The following is a 22,148-nucleotide window of genomic DNA, read 5'->3' on the forward strand; positions in this document are numbered from 1 at the left end:
AACCCATGGTAGTGCTAGTGTTATTACTGATATTATCTGTCTGAGTGAGGGAGTGCCAGTAGGTCGCACTCCATTAAAGCAACTCGTTACAACAAAGGCGTGCAATTTTAAGAGGTTCCCTCTTCTTCGGCACCCAGTGGAAAGCTTGCTGGTGCCAATCTCTTTGATTTATGCACTCTTCAAAACACACCAAAAGTTTGAAGTCCAAGTCAATAAAAGTAGTAAAACGTCATTCCAGACAGTTGGTAACTCTATTATATTTTGAAGAAAAGAGGCAGTTTTGTGGTAAACAGAGACACATGATCCAAGCCTTTGACTGGGAGTGGTGAGATGGAATACAAGATGACTTGGCTTGATAAGCTTCTCCATAAGCAGCGTAATGTCCACAGAGTCCGGGGGCAGGATCAGGACCAAGCACAGGACAGAGCAGAGGAAAGAGACACACTGGAGAAAAGTGGGCCCTGCATTGATACAGATGTGCTTACTGAGGCAAGGTGCTCTGAGGACAATAAGCATGCCGGAGACAAAAGAGAACCCTTGGTCAAAACACTTCCCTCACAATTCTCACTCTCATATTTCAGACATTTAGCCATATGCCTGACGACCTTTGGTTTGTACTTTTGCGCTCATTTCACTGCACTGCTATATTTAAAATCATATGTACGAAGTGAGAATGGTTCATATTTTGACCAAGGACCCGGAACTGCAAAAAAAATAAAAAATACTGTAACTCATAACAAAACAGAGGAGAGAAAAACTCACTCAAATTCCATTAAGAGGAAGGCTGAGTTGCATTTGCATTTTAGCACAGCGTTGGTATTAGAAAGTGTGCAAAAAATTAGTGTCTGTGTGGACGGACGGTCAACCCTTACAGCTGAGCAGAGGGGGGGGGAGACAGGCGGACCTCCACTGTCTGATGAGGAAGCTCAGCACAGCAGAACTCAGGACCCCCAGTGGGTGGGGGGAATGAGGGGGGGGGGGAGGGGGGGGGGCACTGTGTGTGGTATTCACGCGTATGTTTGAACACATGCTTTTGTGTGTGTGGGTTTGTGTGTTGTCTAGACCAGGGAGCAGTAGCCCCCGCAGCCTCCACCGCCGGCGTCCTCGTCGCTGAGCTGGACTCCTCGGCCGTGGCTCTCACTCTGCCATAAGCCAGGCGTCTGGATTATCTTCTCCACCAGCTCCTCAAATGCACACTGAACACCGTCTCTGGTCTTCGCACTCGCCTCTGGAAAGAACAGAGTGTAGAAGAGAAAAATAAAAGGAAGAAAGAAATGGGGAGTGAAGGGGTGGGCAGATACAGAGGAGAGGAGAGAGAGAGAGAGAGAGAGGGAGAGAGAGAGAGGCAAGAAGGAGTGAGGAAAACCAAGAAATAGAGAAAAATGAAGAGCAGTGGACAAACAGAGGAGGAGGAACAGAAGATGGGATACAGATGCAACAGCTGTTAATGTCTGCACCTTGATGTCATCATCTGCTGGGCTCCCAGAGCGGAGGGGCAGGGGGGGGGGGGGTGGTGGAAAATGTCTCAACAATAACTGTCAACCCTAGACACTAGTAGTGAACCATAGGAGGTTATTAAGGGGTATCGTCAGCACCCGCTACACAACATGACGATATCCAGAAACATTACAATAACAACAAGCAAAGAATAAAAAAATCAATCTTATTTAAAAAGCCAGAATTAATATATTAGGCTACGTACTGGGGAACTTGGAAATATCAGAAATCTTTTCATTTCAACAAACGTTTTTGAAATCACATCTTTTAGTACCTGATGAAGATAAAAAACTTTTTTTAAGTGGTCCTTTACTGACAAACCGGACAAAGATTAGAGTACAGGGAAAACAAGAGCCCATGGAAGATGATACTGTATATGAAGCCTGTGTTATTAATAGAACTATGCAAGCATTCCTCAGCAAGTATGATAGTTATTTCAAAAAGTTGTTTCCCCTGTGTAATAGTCTGCTGTAACTCATGCCCAGCAGGTCTTTGTACTGAGTAGGGAATCCTCCCGACTTACCTATAAAAAGCATGGAATGTTTTCGTGCAAACTTCAGCCCTTCGGTCCTGTCTAGCTCGTGGTTTTCCTAAAACAAAAGAGAGGTAATGGCTTATTTGAGGTCTGCCGGGCGGAGCTGTCAGCTACTGTGGTCGTCACAGGGCAGAGAGGAAAAGTGATTTTCACAGACAAAGAACAGGACACAATATATTCATAATGCTCTACTTAGTGGGCATTTTTATCCCCACTGACTGATTCTGCTATCCTGGTAAAGGACCAGCTGCCAAATATATGAAAGTGGGTCTGCCCTGGTCATTTAGTTCTGTCATTTGTCAAGCGGCTGTAAGATGACTTTTTCTTTTGTTTTATAAAGATACTTATTTTGGCAGTTTTACTTTCCTAAAATGTGGTATATATATTTGTATATAAAGTTATTGTTTAGTCCAGTTTTTTTTGTTTTGTTGCATCTCTACGTAGATACAGAAAAACAATTTGAACATTGGTCCAAAATATTAAGTCCATTCAAAATGATGAATTTCCTTGGACGTAACAGAAGCACAGACACACTCACCTTATCGATTTTATTTCCCACGAGCATTTTCACGAGGTCGTTCCGTGTACAGTACGTCTCCAGCTCGTTGAGCCAGTTGTCAAGCTTGGCAAAGGTTTCCCGTCGTGTGACATCATACACTGTGCCAAACCCAATGAAGACATGCTCAGAATGAAGGCAAACGCAAACACACGCTGCACATTTCCAAGAGAAGATGACTATACTTTAGGTCCAGGCATCGTTTCTGGATTTCTCATCTTCGCAAACCAGGACAATTTTGCAGCATGGGAATAATCACATCAACATAATCATGGTACTGTCTTGCATTCATAATTATTAATAATACGTTTTAATATATTTGCATACAAGACCTAAATAGAAAGACTGTATGCTATTAACTTTAAAGAATGTTTTCAGGAGTGATTTAGGTGCAGTAGTTTGCGTGTTCTTCCCGTGTTTGCACTGGGTTTCCTCCGGGTGACCCGGTTTCCTCCCACCATAAAGACATGCATGCTGGGTAACTCCTGCCATCGCCTTTTGGCGTAGGTACTGACATAACAAAGTGGAGTTGGTCCCCGGGCAGCGGACTATGGCTGCCCACTGCTCATAATTGGTTAGGATGAGTTAAATGCAGAGGATACATTCCTAATCCTGAGTTATTACAGATTTTGAAAAAAGGAGTGAATAATCTAACTATAAATTGAGGACTGTGTGTATGTGTGTGTGTCTTTCAAACGATCCCTCATGCGCAAAACACATCACACGCAGCATGGAGTTGCTCCATCCAATCGACTATTGCACCCGGCAGGTGAGTGCAGTGTTGAGTGAGAAGTCACCGTGGCCGTGGCTCACGAGGCAGAGCGGTAGAGGCTGAGCACGCCGCTGAACCCCAAGTTGCTCCTGATGAGCAGGCCAGCGCCTTGCATGGCAGCGCCGCCACCATCGATGTATGTCAGTGGGTGAATGACGGGGCAAATTGTAAGGCGCTTTGTCTGGTTCTCGAGCTCCGAACGGTCACGCCACCCTACAACACTGCAGGCGGCAATATTGACAACCAAGCGATCGGCCTGTTCCGAACAGGCACGCGCAAGGTCTTTCTGTCTTGCGCCGCCATAGTCACCTCTCTCTATCTTTTCTGACTGAGGAGCAGCAGCGAGCCTACGGGGCGTGTCGTGTAGTGGGCGTGTCATGTTGTACTGCAGATTTGATCTGTGCGCTGTGCAGGAGGAAAAGTAAGAAAGACGTTCTATCGCTTCTAACTTTCTCTCTGCTTGATCATTTTACAAGTACATACAGCTGAACTCACAGGCACAGCCGTGTGTTTGGGGATTTTGTCAGATGACGTCGTGGTTGTAAAATCGTTTCAGCAGTGCAAAAAATAATAACACTGGGAACCAAGCAATCGACCCGTAGTGGTACAACAAATTCAGATAAAATAAATAACCAAACAAAATGGTATCAACTAAAAGCATGTGGTTGATAAAACCAAAGGGACTGAAAACTTCTGAAAGTATCACATAGGGAGCTCTTACAATCCCAGTGCTATAGCAAGGCGCCTTGTCTTTCTATATATCATTAGAGTGGTCAAAAACCATAGGCTGCAGAGGAAGTCTGTTTAAGAGGTTTATCTTAGTTCCAGGATGTGTGTGTGTGTGTGTGTGTGTGTTCATATACAGTACATGCTGTACATGCATGTCCATATGAGCAGCCTGACTTAAGGGCATAAACTAACTACCAGAGAGAGGCAGGAGTGTGTGCGTGTGTGTGGGTCACAGGATGAAAAGCCATCACTTTCTTTACAACCAGGGGCCTGACTCTGAAGTGAAGTGGACACACACACACACACACACACACACACACACACACACACACACACACACACACACACACAGACACACAGACACACACAGGTGCTTGAGCGATGGCGTCAACAGCATAGCTTACCCAGGATGACTCCCTGGGCGCCGCGGTAGTAGCTAGGCGTCAGGGTTCGGAAGCGCTCCTGTCCTGCAGTGTCCTGCAAAACAAAACCAGTTCAGCACTGCAGGACACACTCACACACACACACACACACACACACACACACACACACACACACACACACACACACACTGGTGGCTCAAACAGAAGGAAAACCAGGGCAGATGGACATAAACAACAAGGCTGACTCTTCTGTGTCCCTCAGAGCATGTAGGCAGAAATGGTGTTACGTAAGCGCCATCTTCTGGGAACTTGAGAGAATAGACCGACTGGAGTCATGGAGGACTCGGGTAGTTAATCTCTCTGCTCTGGACTGACAGACAAGAGACACGTTTTGGTTTGGTGAGCGCTACTCAAGAGAGTGAACGGAGCAGAGTTGACGAGGAGTGAACAGAGTTTGTCACTTACCCATATTGCCAGCTTTGCCTTGTTACCGTCCACAGTAATGGTCTTCACTTTGAAGTCCACACCTAGACAACAAAAAGCCAGTCAGTCAATCACTCATACTGTCATGATTACCTCATCCTGTTTCAGACCCAATGTAGTGACTTTTACAGGTTTGGCCAATTACTGCCAAGAATATGACACCACTGTGACAGACTATAATTATCGATGATGAATTGTCAAATTATACATATACCACACGTCTCTAAACTTCTGCTAACCCCAGCTTTTTTACGCCCATCCCATGTCCTGTATGTAAATTATGGTGCGACTGTGTATTCATAACCACCACAAAGGGACGGTGTGTGGTTTAATGGCCTAAACTGAAACCTATACAGGTCTGTATTAAAAAAATATATATAAAGAAGTCCACCACCTGTGAAATGGCTCAGAGAACCATGATTCACCCCTAAAAAACCTGCCAGGTCCCAAAGGAACAGACATTTACATGAAAATAACATGTTGTCCCCCCTTCCCCTCAACAAGTAAATCTTCTCTATTGCCTTTGTGCGGGGTCTCAGCGCGCAGAGCTTGCACTGTCTGGATGACATATCTGCCCGAGTTTTAGCATCCACTGACAGATTTACCAGGGAAATGTACACTTGTGTTGGGCTTGTTGTTACATCTGCGGCTAAGGAAGGGAGCTCAGTTCGGAGCCAAAACAGAGGAGGAGAAAAAAAAAAAGACACGAAGACCAGCCGAGGATATAAGACATGGAGTATGTGTAACACGCGCAGATTTACATACAAATACTACAGTCTGTCCGCACTTAATCACAACAACAAGCTCCTCCTCAAGTCCAGCAGGGTTGCTCAGATACTGACGCCAGATGCATGTGGAGAGGAGTTTACAGTAAACATTTCCCTGAACCTGGACCAGTCTCTCTGGCTTTCATGCAGTACAAATTCAGAAAGGCCTAGCAGAGAACACACAGTAACGCAGTATGCGTTTGTTAGGAGTGGGAAATCGATTCACATATGTATATAATATTATATAATTATTTTGCATGTTTTTTGAAATCGATTCTTTCTCCTAGAATCGATATTTATTAGGGCTGTCAATCGATTAAAAAATGTAATCTAATTAATTACATACTCTATGATTAATTAATCAAAATGAATCGCATACAAAATTTACGGTGCCTGAACCGATACTTTTTAAGAAAGTAAAAAAAGAAAAGAAAAAAAAAGGGTACTAAACAACAGTTGGTGACATTAAAGAACGGCTTGTTTATTGCTAAGGCCATATGGTCAAAATTAAATGATTTAATAATAATGTATAACAATAACAATAACTTATTTTACTAGTAAATTGCTGTTGAACGACAAAAACAACCACCAGATGGGAAAAGGACATTTACAATAACTTCAAATGCACCACGATGCTGTAGTTTACCAGTTTCATTGAACGCACCGTCTGTGTTGTTTTTCCGACGGCAGCTACAGATTGTTACAATCGGGTCAAACGTCAATATGGAATGGATTAATCTGCGTTTTTTTATTCTCAGATTAATTAATCGAAATTAACGCGTTATTTTGACAGCCCTAATATTTATATTTTATTTGTTTAACCAATGATTGACCTAAATATTTTCTATTTATACGGTACCGCCGACGGCGACTACGTTATATTAGTTTCCAGCAAAACAGACCGACAGCAGAAAATACATGTTATGTACTTCTTTACAAATGAAGTAAATGTCAGACTGACATGCATTCTTTTTTTTTAAGAAAACAAATGTCTCATGATATATTGCCTTTAGAAGTGTAATATTCCTTTTGTTTTTTGGTAAAGAAGGAAAAGAAAAATCGCAATACTCAATACTATGGAATCGCAATACTTCTAGAATTGCAATGAATGAAAAAAAAATCGCAATACATAATGGAATTGGCACCCTACGTATTGTGATAGAATCCAATCGGGACGAAAGCACATGGTCCCGGCCCTAGTGTTTGTGATATCACAACACAACGAGATGCCACTGCTGCAGGCAGTCAAGGCTGGACTCATCTCCGCAGTGGACCTTATCGTCATCACAATATTAACTGGCGCAATAAACACATTGCGAAGGAGCAGCGGCTCTACTCTGAGCTCCTCACGGATGACTAAGCTTCTCACCCTATCTCTAAGGGAGACGCCAGCCACCCTCCTGAGAAAACCCATTTCGGCCGCTTGTGAGGAGCTCGGAGTAGAGCCGCTGCTCCTTCGCGTCGAAAGGAGCCAGTTGAGGTGGTTCGGGCATCTGGTAAGGCCGCCCCCTGGGCGCCTCCCTAGGGAGGTGTTCCAGGCACGTCCAGCTGGGAGGAGGCCTCGGGGAAGACCCAGGACTAGGTGGAGGGATTACATCTCCAACCTGGCCTGGGAACGCCTCGGGATCCCCCAGTCGGAGCTGGTTGATGTGGCTCGGGAAAGGAAAGTTTGGGGTCCCCTGCTGGAGCTGCTCCCCCTGCGACCCGATACCGGATAAGCGGACGAAGATGGATGGAAGATGGATGAATAAATACATCGCGAAAGGCTGCGACATATCGCGAAAGACACGCAGAGATTTCTTTTGTGTTAGTTGAAAGAAATAATAAGTAGAAAACCGCAGTTTTCAATCTAACTGTCATTGCTTTTCTTTTCTTTTTTGGTGGTGCCTTTTATATTCAACTCAGTGTTCAATTTGTTCAATAAAACGGGTTGGGAATGATTTAACTGTATGTGTTTTAAAATCCAACAAGCAACTGTTGCATTTTAGCCAAAGACTGAAAGCAGCAGAAATGCAGAACTGAGGACACTTAAATATCTGTTTGTTTATCGCAAGTAGTGTCGTTATCGCGATATTCAACAGCGTTATCGCATGTCGCATATTTTCCCTCACATCGTGCCGCCCTAGGTGGACCTCAAAACAGCCTGTCATCATACAATATACATACACAGAGCATCCCAACACACCCTGTTGTCAGCAGGCGACGTGGCGAGTCAACGTTACCCTGTACAGTCTCTCTTTTTTTTACCTTTTGTAATGACTGTACCATGAAGTAACTAGGCGATACGTTTATCAATGAGTGGGACAACATATGACAGCAGGCCTGCTCACCTGTCTGCCCATCATCTGTGACCTCATTAACTTGTGTTGTCCTCGTGTCAAATTTGACCCGTTTTCAAAGTATTTTTATATCAGAAATATGGGTTTTCTTAACAACCAAACTGCCCCAAAATAACATGGATGCATGCATGTTCGTTGTATGGAACCCATACAACATATACATCCATGCATCCATGTTCTTCGCAGGTAAGATTAATGATTACTTCCATTGAATTCTGGTTGTTTTATTTAATTTCATTTTAATTTTTTTTCTTTTTAATGGTTTCAAAATAGCATCCTGACCAAACGTTGACATAAACCAGTCTGTGAGTCACTCAACGTCCTCTGGTCTTAACTATTCTATTAGTCAAAATAATTCATATCTGCTTTTTTTCAAACTCAAAAATTAGCGCGTCATTTTATTAGGTTTATTGACCATGAATTAAAAAAAAAAAGCATTGAAAAGAGGGACAAAAACGTTTAAAAAAGGGCCAAAAGCATTTAAAAAAAAGCAAATTTCTTTTTTCTATTTTGACCCGGAATGACGACGTGGACGACGGTGAAGACCGATAGATGACTGGGTGTCGCAGTGATTCCTTCTTGCCTATTGAATAACTTTAGGTCAAAGCACTGCATGCTAATTTGACGACGTACTGAGAAAGCTATTGTCACATGGAGAAATACTCCTCAGTTGAACAGTTTTAGGTGGCAAGGATGCAAATGCATTAATTGAGATCAAGTGATGCTGGATTCAATGGGATTTCTGTCTGAATGAGGAAACTTGAGGGAGGCTTAACTCCAAGAAAGACATCTGTTTGGCAAAGACTCCCAGCTGGCCAAGTACAACTGCAGAGAGCCATGCCTTGGCCTTCAAAAAAAGAAAAAAAAGAAAAACATAAGTGTTTTAAATGTTTCAACCTCTACTGGAATCTGTGCTTTTGGTCGTTTCAACAAAGACAGCATTGTGAGCTATACGCGATCCTCACAAAAATCACATCAGTCAGGGTGGAAAATAAATTCTACATCCAAACTCATCAATCAGATTATAAATCTTGCGTTGAATGCTTTAATGAACATAAACCCATTAAGGTAGTTACAGCCTGAAGGCCACCTGAAAGTATAGCAGGTGTGTCCTTGGTGCATCGGATGATTTATCCCGTTAAAAGAAGCTGATATCATTTGCAGATCAACCAGAATTAGGAAAAACCGACACTTGTACCACTAAGTGCACAATTTCACCGGATGAGAAGGATAGCCTGGTCTGCTGCAGGATTCTTTTCCCCAAACTCCTCATTAAGTCTGAAATAAATCAAATAGCTTTGTGGCAGTGAGAGTGTGTGGTATGGTGCTAACTTTTACTTCCAGATACCTTCTTACAGCAGATCTCCTAACAGGCTAAACGTCTGTACGGTGACCTCACCTTGACTTTGATTCCAGTAAAAAGAAGAAAATCTTTGATTTTGATTTAAATTATTTGCAATACATATAATGGGTGTTTTATTGACACAAGAAGCGGGGTTGGTGATTGGGCCAACTCTTGTCCTGGAGCAGATTACCGGGGGTTCTGTCATTAGTGGACTGTTGTTCAGTACAATGTACAGGATCTGCCAGAGGCAGAATGTAGAGCAGTATGCCTATTTTACTGAATGTGGTAGCCATTATTGTCTACTCTAGTCATTTATAGTTCTAAAAAAACAAAAAACTCTGGACAGCACAGATATTCTGACAGACCTAAAGAGCCTTCTCTGTCAATTAATGGAACTAGCATTTGGTGTGCTGTCTGACCAGTGTAATATTAACAGAGCTCCAGGGATAGTCTAAGCCTCTTATTGTCTACAATATTTAGACAATAATATAGTAACTATATTGTTTTATTAATGTACACTCCCATGTCACTTTATTAGGCGCACCTATACAATCGAATGCAATCCAGCGACATATCCTCATACAATGGTTCGTATATCTTACAAAAAGTTATGCACACTTTTATGTGCGCTATCCTACGAATGTCCAGCAACATTAGCGATCAGTGCGCCTGCCGTGCAGAACCTGTTTAGGCAACGAAACTACTTAGGTTAGGTTTGGGAAAAGGCTGTTATCCAGGTGGTTTGATCTTTATGGATTCTCCTAGCCTCATTCTTTTTCTTAATCACCAGTTTTTGTTAAAACTTTCAGAGAGGTGTTGATTAATAATGTGTTATTACTGAGTGGTGATGGTGTTGTGCTGGACTTCATTATATTGAAATGTCTTTCTAGTGATCTTCGCCCCTCGTTTGTAAATGGGCTGGGCAAAACGTTAGAAACACCGCAATATCATTCAGTCCAGTCCAACACCAGCAGCAGTCGCGACTCACCCGGAAATGGCGAGCGGATGAGCCTCTCAAAATCTGACGAAAATCTTTTAAACCGACCTTTGCTGATCTGAAATGAAGACAGATTCAGCAACTGCGTGGCCTATTTCTCGCTTAAAATGTTTTCAGAAACACGTTTCGGTGAACTATTTTAGTACAATATGAGATCGTATTCTAAACAAGCCGGCCATGACAGTCTGGCTGTGAATTTCCGGAGAAAAAAGACCCACGTGACACGTTCGTCCAATCAGCTGCCGGTTTTCATTTTCTGGGAAACAATACAGAGAAGCGCCGCCTGCTGCTATGGAGACGTATTAGGTTTCGTGCACGCGCAGAGCGTACGCTCAAGTCGGCGTCGCCTCAGTGTGTTTTGAGGCATTTTTTTGGACCTCGGGGAGCCGACTGATCAGTCCGACTGGCTTTTCTGCCGACGGTCGGCCGTCTGGTTGGTGTGTAACAGCTCTAAAAGATTTTCGTCAGATTTTGAGAGACTCTAGTCACGCTCATTCCGCTCCCTGTTTCCGGGTTAGCACTCTACCAATCAGATGGGTCATTTGAGTCTGACTGCCGGCAGTGCCCGCCCCGCCGATTATACATGTCAAATCGGCCAAAATGAAGGACGACGGCCCCTTGGACGGACGACGGCACGGAACACACTGGACAGACTCGAGTCACCGACCTCGCCAGACTGTCCAACGGCCGATTATCGGCTCCGTGCGTCCGGGCCTTTAGTCTGTGTGTGCAATTAAGTGTGTGGCTCATATTGACTCTACTAATGATGGTCTTGCAGTTACCGCAGAACAAAACCATACTTTTATTTCACTATTCCACTAACCGAGCTCACGCGTTACTCACCTATTGTTGCTGCCTGCTCTGGGTCAAATGTGTCATCTGTGAATCTCAAGAGCAGGCTGTTGACAGGAAGGAGGAAATCATTAGATTAGGACTCATCATGAATCACTGAAAAAAAAAAAACACGGCAGAATGGCTTTATTCTATTCCACACAGGTCGAGCGGGCTTTTGTTCTGGGATCGGGTTTCCGTTGGCTTTGTTCACATAACCTGTCCTGCGGCACCAGACTTATCGAATTCTGTATCTCTTTCTATTGATTACTTTATCCTTCACTTGCATTATGCGTACACGCTCCAGATGCTATCACCATTAGATTGCAGTCAGGAGGACAGGGTTCATTTCTTAACTATGACTAATCAAGTGCAAAGGCCTTAATCACAGCACTGATGATGGGGATAAAGCTCACTCCTTTCCCTTGACCCAAGCATAATTCTCTTATTTTTCCTCACGGGCCATCAGGAGAGATGCTGGAGCAATGAGTGTTTATTGTTTGAGGTCCGTACAGCCGATGAGCTATACTTGGAGATAGCCAAGTTAGAAATGTGTTCTGTGTAGGTCATTTGTTCAGGTTAAATGAAGATTGTGTATTCCTTGCCAGGCAAACATCTCCCTGGTGATTTAAGGGCTTCTACAGATTGCAGGGAAACAAATGAAATATCTGTATGCTATTTAAAAATCAGTCCAGTCAGTGTACCGACTTGACAATAGCACAATTGGCTCAGGATAGTCCAAATCATGACATTTGAAACTAATCATAGTCTGAATTTGTTTATTGTATTAAGCAACAGCCCAGTTAATAATAATACAAAATTGCATTCTGGAAGCCCTTGGCCTCAGTGATGCACTAGCAGTCAGCGTACAGTACAGCTGGCCAGAAACTCTTCTGTTTCGTGGAAATATAAGCAAAACTAGGTGTAGGTTATGGTGTTGGCATTAACTCAGTCCATCCTCTGTGCTCGGTCAATACAGAGCTGCCATCGCAGTAAGCTAAATACCAGCACCACTTCCAAAAAAAAGGTTAAAAAATACGTTTCGACTGTACAACTAATAGGCACAGACCCAATATTAAAATTACAGTTGTGTGTTAACAAACAATTATCTAAAAAGAATAATGCCAAAAAAAAAGAGCTGATAATTGCCGCCAACACTGTGGACATTATTACTGCTGACATTCTAGGATGAAAAGTGCATGAATTAGTACACACATTTGAGATTATTTACACCCTTCTGGGCTAACACTTGGCTGATCTAAATTTAAGGGTATTCACAAATCCCTTTTTACATTCAATCCCCTTTTGATCATCCCAGTCTTGTGATTACTACATACAAATCCCTACACCCTTTTGCGGTTCATGTTATGCTCTGTTATTATCAGAACCTGAGGCTTGGTCATCAGTCTGCAGTGAAAGATGATTTTTTTTTTTTTTTTTTTTGCCAGACAGTCCACTTGTCAAAAGGCTTACAATAAAGCTTTGGGCAGCTCATTACCTACGCACTGTGCTATGACTATGGAAAGCATGCTGTACTCGATACCATAGTTTGTAATGTGATGGTTGATGGCTCAGGCTGTCTATCAGGATTCTTTCATGCAGTCTGGACCACAGTCTTGGAGACCAGTTCTCTGTTGGCATCGTACACAACATAAATTGCCAGACTAATGTTGGTAAAAACATTATACTCTGCTTTGAATATTAGGCTGATTTGTGGTTGCTAACAAGGACCTCTGAGTACCACATAATGGCAAAAGCAACTGGGTGGTAAAAGCTATACAGCCTTTTAGTCTTCCTAGAGAGGCCAAGATTACTCAAACACGACCTGTTAAATTGAGCTACTCTACGTAGTTAGCCTGTGTGCTGTGGTCAAGTCAAGTCAATTTATTTATAGAGCACATTTAAAACCAACCTAGGCTGAACAAAGTGCTGTACAAAGTTATATTATGTTATAAAAACAAAAGGAAGACAATAAAAACATAGACACAATGAACATTATACAAACAACACACTTCTATACAAATGTCCCTAAACTAAATCATAGAATAAAGAATAAAAATGTGTTTTAAGACGAGACTTAAAGATCTCGGCTGTAGAGGAGGACCTAATATGAATGGGAAGTTTGTTCCAGAGTCTCGGGGGCCACAGCGGAGAAGGCACGATCACCCTTTGTTTTCATCCCAGACTGTGGAATAGCTAAAAGGAACTGATTAGACGATCTTAGGTTCCTGAAGGAGGAGTGATGTAGCTATGGTAAGGAGATCAGCAATATTTAAAAGGAGGCAAATCCATGTAATTGACTGTAGATAACTGTCCGCCCCTATAGCAGTAACGTTAACGTTATAGCCACAAAGACACGAATGGAAGGTGGTCTCGATTGTTAAATTCAAAAGGCAACTGGACTTGGTTAAGGTTCTTGAATTCAAGAATTAAACCTTCCTTGGATACTAAGCCCTGGGTGACTGAGAACCTTCAAAGACGTCGTTGCTCTCGATTGCAACATCTTTAACCAACTGTGTCAGATGTGAACAACGATGATGTCACATATACAGCTAACTAAGCTACTTAAGGTTAGCTGGGCAGCCAGCACAACACAAACCTTATTTTAGCTTTAAATAGCCTGACAGTGTGACTTGTTTTTTTATTATTATTAAAGAGGGCAACCGCAGCCAAGTCGTATAGCTACGTAATATTAAAATTCCGCATTATATTTGAACCTCACACTTACTATTTGGTTGGCTGCTAAGCTAACGCTAGCTATCTAACGTTAGCTGTGAGCCACGACATCAATTTTCTTGGCGATAACTACAACTTACCTGGACTTCCCAACACCACTTTCTCCTATTATTAATATTTTCAGCGTCGTTAGGGTATCGTCTTCCATTTCCCTTGTACAATGAGACGTGTTACTCTCAATAAACAGATACAGCAGCCTGATTAAAACGACGTTCCCAACTAACTTGCGTTCTTGTTTACAGCTTGCAGAAGATAGTTTGACAGTAAGAAGCCTCACTCCAACAATATCCGGTAAGGCTTTTTGGCACTTCCGCTTGGTACATGATGATGAGGTTATGTTTATGATTACATAACATAGCAGTACCTCCAGGAACGATTAATAAATCGATAATAAACGAAATGTGTTATTTTATTATGTAATGGGACAACATTGGAATCCATCATGTTTCTACCAGTCTATGGTTTCTACCATCGTTACATAACTTCAGTGAAATAGGTCTATTTATTGTCATTGCTTCTTTAAATATGCATTTTATTATTGTTTTCACACATTCCAATACATTTTAGTTATTGCTGTTATACACTGTTACATAAATACTGTGCATAAGGTTCATGGTTTTTGAATTATTGCTACAGTACAACAGAAATATGACTGATTATTATGTCATGTTAAGGTCATCGGCACCATTTTATTTATCATATTTAAAAAACACAATACATGAAATACTTATTTAAAAGAACCAGTGCTTGGCATGCAGGCTCTCACAGTAAAATACAACATTGTATGTTTTATTTCTACTTTATGAAGTCAACCAAAATATAATGGGCTGATGTATATCCAGCTTGTCTACAGCGTTGTCACTGGTTTGACTATTTCTTTGAACAGGATTTTGTCTTCAATTCAATTCTCAGTCCTCCTCTGTATAACCGAACCCTATGAATACATACTACATACATACTTTTAGTAGGAAAAACCCCATCCATGAGCCAAGCCATGGCAGCATATGTAACGGATGTTATCTTGAACTTGAATTATATATGAAATTATCGTTATTTGATCTTACTGCTCCTCATTATCTTTAAATCATTGGAGAATTCCTCTAGCCTTCAGCGTTATGTGTCATTACTGCTGTTTCTGGTACACTATTGAAACCAAAAAGATACGCACCTGAAAATAATAATAAAAAATGCTTTGATTTATTGCTTTGGGGTTATTTTTTTAGTGATAGCCACACAGAAAGAAACAAACTGTTTTTGGACTTTATTTAATAAATAACTCAAACAGCATTGAGAGAGAACATGGTATTGAAATAAAAGGCACTTTTAAAACAATACTGTAAAAGGCTTGTGTGTGTTACATTAGAGGCATTTGGGTGTGAAAGCATTTCAGAGGTGATTCATGTGACGTCTGAAAAAATACTCATTTCAGTCTTATAATCTAAAAAAAATGATCTAACAATTGACTCACAAATAAGTTCACTGCTTCACGGAACAAGCTAACATAAAACGGTTACACTTTACTTGAAGGTATCTACATAAGAGTGACATGACACCGTCATGAACGTGTCATAAACATTAGAAACAAGTCATAAACGTTTATGACATAATGCTCCTGTCATTGTCATTCGGTTTTTGTCATGACAAGTTACGGTTAGAGTTAGGGTGCATGTGTCATGACTGTGTCATGACAGTGTCATGTGTTCATGACAGTGCCATGTCACTCTTATGTAGAAAGTTACCCATAAAACATATTTTTGGTGTACTTGACAAGAATACAGGAGAGGACCTGAGAATGAGTAATAAAGTTAATGCAGTTGGCAAGTACAGCAATTTTTCATTAGTTCATTGCAACTTGTTTCCTAACTATACAATGCTTCGATTGTTCAACATTGCTGCAATTTCATAATTTTAACAAGTGGTATACAGTCCCTTTGTGATAGTATATCAACAATTCAAGTAATGATAGTTGATATTTATTTTTCATCTTGTGTATTTAGTCCTTTAGAATAGTAGAACAGTACTCAATACGAGTGCAATACAATGTGTTTCTGAGTTGCAGTTAAAAACTACATTTACAACCACTGCCATGATCTACTGTGATTCAACATAACTATCCAATCTAAGTTGACTGTGAAATACTATTCAATACTTCATATTGCATTTGTTTTCTATATATATATACACACACACATTGACATAATGTGCTGCTATGGCTGACAATTTACATATTAAACTCAGGTCCTGTCTGGAACACACAGAGACACACAGGAAGTCAGTGCACAGAGAGACGACAAGACAGAGAAATGTCTGAGAAAGAGACAGAAGCTGAGGAATTCATGTAACATATATTGTATATGCATAGTGTCCACAAAAAAAGCTACATCCTCTGCCCATACCAGTCCTGTGGTAGGAAAAAAACACCTTCATGTAATAATTTTTGCAAATATGCAACTTAAAAGTATATACACATACTGTATACTGTACATCCAAAATACAACAAATGCATATAAATTGTAAGTGTTAGTAAAAAATACAGATGCAGTGGTGGTGTGGTACATTATACTGGTAAAGTAGCAAAAAGAAATGATGTAAATTCCACCACAGGTTCCCCCCCCAGACCCCAAACCCGTGGTAAATACTGCAGTTGTCAGATACTTGATAGCAGAGTTCATTGATAAACTATGACGCCATCATTTTCCTTCATATTTGGGATTGACCACAGTCGTGACAGCACTTTTGTAGATGGGATTTTCACCCTGGAAAGCAAGAAATTGAAGTTACAATCATGGTATTACTGAGTCAGGCAATATGCAACATTTGTGTTAGATTTTCTGACACATTCACCAAATCACAAAGACAAAAAGCTGGGTTCTCATTAGGCATAATAATAGAGCATTATCATTTCCTGTACATGTCATTTCTTTAAATCACACTTAGCACACAGCCATGCTTTTGTGACAACACACCAAATATCAGGATGTGCAAATTAGGCATCATATTTAAACCCATTTCACACTCACCGGACAAGGTTTTGGTATTTGTGCCCTGAAGTCACTTAATATCCTCAAACACTTCTTTTCAGCTGTATTGATTGTCGCAGCACACTCATGCACTCATTTTTACAAACTCTGAAGGTAATATTTCTCTTCCTAAGGTTCCACTTGTCTATACGTTTACTTCCTAGCTTTAAAAGACAGGTGAATTAGAAAAAAAAAGTAGACACTGAGTGAAATCAAGACACACATAAACAGCCCATGCAGGAAAATGGAAATGAAATGGAAAATAAATACAAACTTAAAGGACAGCAGCTTTACGTCCATAGCTTGGATTCTGGAACTGATTGATAGGACTCTTGTATATAGGGTTTTCTTGCTACAGATAGAGAATGAGGACAGAATAGAGTTCAGCAGGAAACAAACAACAACACAGAAAAAGAATAATAAAAAAAGGCAGTTAAAGGAAGAAAAGTATGAATAAAGTCCAGTGAGAGTGATGAAAGGAGGACAATGCGAGAAATAGAAGGTACTGTAAGAGATGTTTTGCCTATTTTTTGGGGGCTTTTCTCTTTATTTGATAGTGACAGTGGATAGACAGGAAAGGGGGAGAGAAAGAGAGGGGATGACACGCAGCAAAGGGCCGCAGGTTGGATTCAAACCCAATATCTTCATTGTTGATCAAGTTATCAAATGTTGTGCACTTTATAATCTTTTTTAATGGGAAACCTTTATTGAGACAATGGGATAGACAGGTAAAGCCCACCCCAACAGCCTACCTACCAGAGCACACCCACTCCAACTCTACGCATCACTTGCGGCCATTTTATGTCTTTTTCTGGGGTATTTTGCTGGTTAACCCTGGGGACCTTTGTTGCATGTCGTTCCCTTCTTTCTCCCCTCGTTTTTCTCTACCTCTCTACTGTAATCGATGTAATAAATCCATTAATAATCAAAAATAACAATAATGTCCCCAAAAATACTTCCTTCCCAACAAAACAAAGCAATTGGTTGGCGGTCCCTAAACTTCGGTAGGTTGTTCATGCTGGAGATGGACTCACAGACAGCTAAAGAAATGGACAAAGTGACGCCGTTGTTTTCAACGGAGACCAGTGAAGTATATTAATGGCACTTTTCTGGTGAGGGCTGAGCGTTACTGAGCAGCCTCCAACTGAGAGAGACGACGTAGACGTGACGTGAGCAACCTGTCTGAAAGTTGGAAGTCTTCTGGTAGCTGTGCCAAGAGAAATCTCAATCATTCCCAATCTATCAGAGACGGAGAGCGTAGGTATATGTAAGGAGATAACATGGACACAGGCTAATTATTGATCACTAAAATGCTAGTTAACATTAGTAATTAAACTTAAACAGCTAATGTAAGTCAAAACTGTCTGCGAGCTTCTCCTGTACTATACGGTAATTCCTCTACTATGCGACAGAAAGTCGCGTGGTTATGACACAATCGTTAGCCTATTTTTACAAAAACGTCTGCTACGGAGCCATAACGTGAGATACAAGGTAATGGAGCCTTTTATACATTGTCGTGTTTCTTTAGAAATAAACAATGGACAAAAAGAGTCTTTAAACGCTTCAGGTGTAAAGTTATTCGCTGTCAAAGTGACGTCAAAATGAATGGGAGTCAATGGAATGCTAACGGCGGGTGATGGCTTGTTAGCATCAAAATGGCTCCATAGGAGCTACGTTTTGTGGAGGCTGGCTTACCCACTTGGATGAACTCTCCCTTTCAGATACAGACTCTTTACAGACAGAGTCAATCTAGACCACACTCAAAAAAAAAAAAAAAACTTTTAACAGGCAGAAACCTCGGGCAGAACCTGGCTCTAGGTTGGTGGCCCCCTGCCTCTGGTTTGGGTGAAAAATTAATAAATATATAAATATGACTCATAATAATTATAGCAGTGGGTATAATGGAATGGCATGATGAACACTGAAAATGATAGTAAGCATAAAGATAGTTGTTGGAGCCATTACACAAATTTGTTTTGTTTATATACCACGTTGGTTATGCGAATTAATCTGCAATTTTATGTTTGAGCACTAGGGGGAGCATTGCCTTTGGGAAGGCATATAGGTAATTACAGCCAGGGATACACAGGTGTGTGGCTAGGGGTTAAAGCAGACAGCTTTTCACCGTGTCAGGTTTGTGTCATTGTTAGATTAGTGTGCAAAAGAAAATAAATGGGTCACAACACCGAAATGCAGACAGATTGTGGACATTGATTATTGGCACGCAGAACCAAGCAAGTTCTTCCCTGGTCCCACCTCATTGGCCTAATGTAGGAGTTGGTAAAAGACTCTACAATAGTAGAACTATGACGACTAATAACAATGATAGTGGTAGTAGCAGGTAGAGACGAGCAGGAACACAGCAGCAACCGCAGCCATGATCCAGGTGCCAGTCCATGTTCATTTAATCTATTATTACATCTATTTCAATTGACTAAAACCAAGTACCCTGTTGAGGCTACGGATCAGAATGGTGTGGTTGCAACCATAACAGTGGATTTCCACAGGATGCAGAACGTCTGCGGACCGGCTCCACTGCGGAACGGCTGCGTGCTCCGCCGTCCGTCAATACCCACCAGGTCCGGATTTGTTGCGTAATGGCTGCTGCCAGCCGACCACGAGATCTCGCGAATTCACGTATGTTCGCGCGATATAACAGGATGTAGTTTCTATAAACAGAACCACAAAACCAACAACAGTTTGTTTCCATCCAGAGGAGCAGAGGGGAAACAACTCTGTGCTGTGTTTTCAAGGTGTAGTGCAGGGAAATATGACCTGCCGTGAGCACGGTGTATTCTATTTTGAAAAGTAACCGGATGTTTTATTTTGTTTCTGTGCTCGACTTCCTGTCCCGCACAATCTGAATTGTGCTGAATTGCTGCGGAGCTCTCTCCTCTCCGGAGGGCTGCGGACTGACGGAACTGGGACGGAGTAGGGACGCAGACGTTCTGCAGTCAATGGAAATACACACATTGACTTTAATGGAAACCTAATGACTCCGTCGACGTTCCGCAGACGTTCTGCATCCAGTGGAAATTGCCGGTTAGAGAGCATAGGAAGGAGCTCATGCAGTATCTTTGACATTCCTTATGGTTGCTTTGCCTTGTTATCTTGTTAGAAAACCCAGGCTAGTCAGAGTTTCACAAACAGTCTCTCATTTCCCAAAATGAAAGCAATGTGAAGCGATAGGTTGCCCTGCCCATGGTAATAAGTAAGACATACAGATCAGGAACATCTGTATCATCACACATATACTCTGTGGGTGTAACACAATTTCACCACTAGGTGGAGGCATATTACTGCACGTGAATTTGTGCTGAAATCCATTGTTCTGTCATATTGATGTTGGCTGATGATGCCACAGCTGGGAGGAAGCAGGGAGGGGGAAGAGCTGTGGCCACTCCCCGGAAAAAGTCCAGCTATGCTCAGAGTGCATAACATTCCCAAAAAAGTCCACACAGGCACCGACATTTTTCCTTTTTATTTTGAGCGGCACTCAAAAGCAACACATTCAATCTATTTCTGCAGCTGTGAGACTGGAGAGAATGCGAGCGAGACGCTTTGTAATGACATCAACAAGTCTGCAAATCTCATCTGCTGCTGAGAACAACAAATTATCTTCACGAGTTGATACCCTGACAGCGGCTGGCTTTGCAGTGTTGTTCAAACAACACATGTTTTCCGCTGTTTAAATGACTCAACCGAACTTCTGACAAAAATATTATTTATCCTGCTCGTCTTCCAAAGAGCCGTTTAAGGTTCCAAACACTCACCGTATCCCATTTGGCGTTCATCTTCTCCTTCTCAAACTTGGCGAATTCTCTTCTGTCATGGATGATCATCAGCAGCTTCCAGATGAGCAGCAGGGCTAAGCCTATCAGGACGATGCCGGCGACCACGCCTGCCACAATGGGGATGATGTCAGGACCGGCGGGGCAGTCTGAAACACAGCGGGGCGCAGCGGTGTTTAGGCAGCTTGAAATAAGAGTGCAAAAAATAACAAGACCATGGGAATAACACGCCATCACTCGGCTGTACGTGAATAAACAAATGCCCTATTTTTGCAACCCCAGCCACCACAGGCCCTGTAATTAGCTTTCTCTGTAATAGACACCTTCCACACCCTGGCTTCATGTTAGCCCAGCTTTCTGCTTACCCAGCGTGTCCACCACATGGACCTCCTTCTCCGTGTTGTTGTTGACAGCGTAGGTGTAGTAGAACCAGCAGTCGTTGGCGTCCCTCTCCTTGCAGTGCATCACGGGGTAAGAGGCGTCGTTGGGCTGGGGCAGCTTGTCCCTGTCCTTCACTTTAATCAGGTTGAAGTAGCTGCAGTCTCTCTCACATGTGTCCTTCTTCTCACCGGTGCCAAACGCCCGGCACTGGACGCACTCTCTGGAGGCAACGGGGTGTTGTTGTTAGTAATGAGCAGTGAGATTTGCGGCTGCCATTAAAAGGGTCACACATATGTCTTGTGTGTCAATAATGCAGAGTTTTTAGTTTTGTAAATGGTAAATGGATTTACTGTACATTCAACATTAACGTCTCTTTCCAGAAATTGTCATTGTTACTCTAGACCAGGGATTTTCAAAGTATGTGGTGCCCCCCTCAGACAAATTGAGGGCTGTGGGCTACATTATCTGGCATTTATTTTTTTACCCCTATTTGTTTCCATTTTGGTTAATTATTACTTGACTACTACATTGACTTGAATGGCCGCGATTGCTCGCCACACGCCCGGAATGCAGCGCAGACGCGCCTGGTGGAAAATAGAGTTTAGTGGGACGTTTATTCATGATGGAGGGAGATCTTAAAATATGTGTATCATTCCATAAATGCTGTATTACTGTATCATTCTGTTGACATTGTATATCATCTACAATTAGTCTGTTTGGGATCATCTGGCGTTTCCCCAGACGTTAGAGCAACTAGAGAGAGTAAAGGTTATATGACGCCACTGATTGGCAACCAAATGTAACGGACCATTACCTCGAATAAAGTTAAAGATTTCTGTGGGTTTGTACGTTGTTGGAAACACGTGGGATAATGTTAAGTACACAACTCAACAAAATATATATATAACATAGGTCTATGCGTTTTTAGACAGTTTAATACATAAATGTTACATATTATACCTTTAAGGTGTGAAAGGTTAGTTTGG

General features: G+C 41.8%; 2 protein-coding genes across 5 annotated transcripts in view; both read right to left on the minus strand.

Moving 5' to 3' along the window:
• Window positions 1-1,054: 1,054 nt before the first annotated feature.
• LOC116064879 (ras-related protein Rab-18) lies at window positions 1,055-14,290 on the minus strand. Its single transcript, XM_031320235.2, has 7 exons — window positions 14,051-14,290; window positions 11,247-11,302; window positions 4,938-4,999; window positions 4,494-4,566; window positions 2,571-2,689; window positions 2,021-2,087; window positions 1,055-1,228 (listed from the first exon to the last, which is right to left on the minus strand). The coding sequence occupies exons 1-7, from the start codon at window positions 14,116-14,118 to the stop codon at window positions 1,059-1,061; spliced, it is 615 nt and encodes a 204-aa protein (XP_031176095.1). The 5' UTR covers window positions 14,119-14,290; the 3' UTR covers window positions 1,055-1,058.
• Window positions 4,644-22,148, minus strand: part of LOC116064866 (integrin beta-1-like) — a 51,455-nt gene continuing 33,950 nt past the window's right edge. Inside the window, exons 13-17 of one of the 4 annotated variants that reach the window (XR_004108624.2) lie at window positions 21,147-21,382; window positions 20,764-20,930; window positions 17,265-17,342; window positions 16,153-16,726; window positions 4,644-4,660 (exon numbers count right to left, since the gene is read on the minus strand). Coding sequence is in view for 3 of the 4 variants with exons in the window: in XM_031320211.2 (XP_031176071.1) it covers window positions 17,265-17,342; window positions 20,764-20,930; window positions 21,147-21,382 (481 nt within the window). In the remaining variant the exon portion in view is untranslated. Of the gene's footprint in view, window positions 4,661-15,710; window positions 16,727-17,258; window positions 17,343-20,763; window positions 20,931-21,146; window positions 21,383-22,148 lie in introns of those variants that run through there. The other 3 variants (XM_031320211.2, XM_031320223.2, XM_035998035.1) reach the window with 3 other exon arrangements.

The sequence above is a fragment of the Sander lucioperca genome, chromosome 23, assembly GCF_008315115.2.
Source record: "Sander lucioperca isolate FBNREF2018 chromosome 23, SLUC_FBN_1.2, whole genome shotgun sequence".
In the NCBI taxonomy this organism is placed as follows: Eukaryota; Metazoa; Chordata; class Actinopteri; order Perciformes; family Percidae; genus Sander; species Sander lucioperca.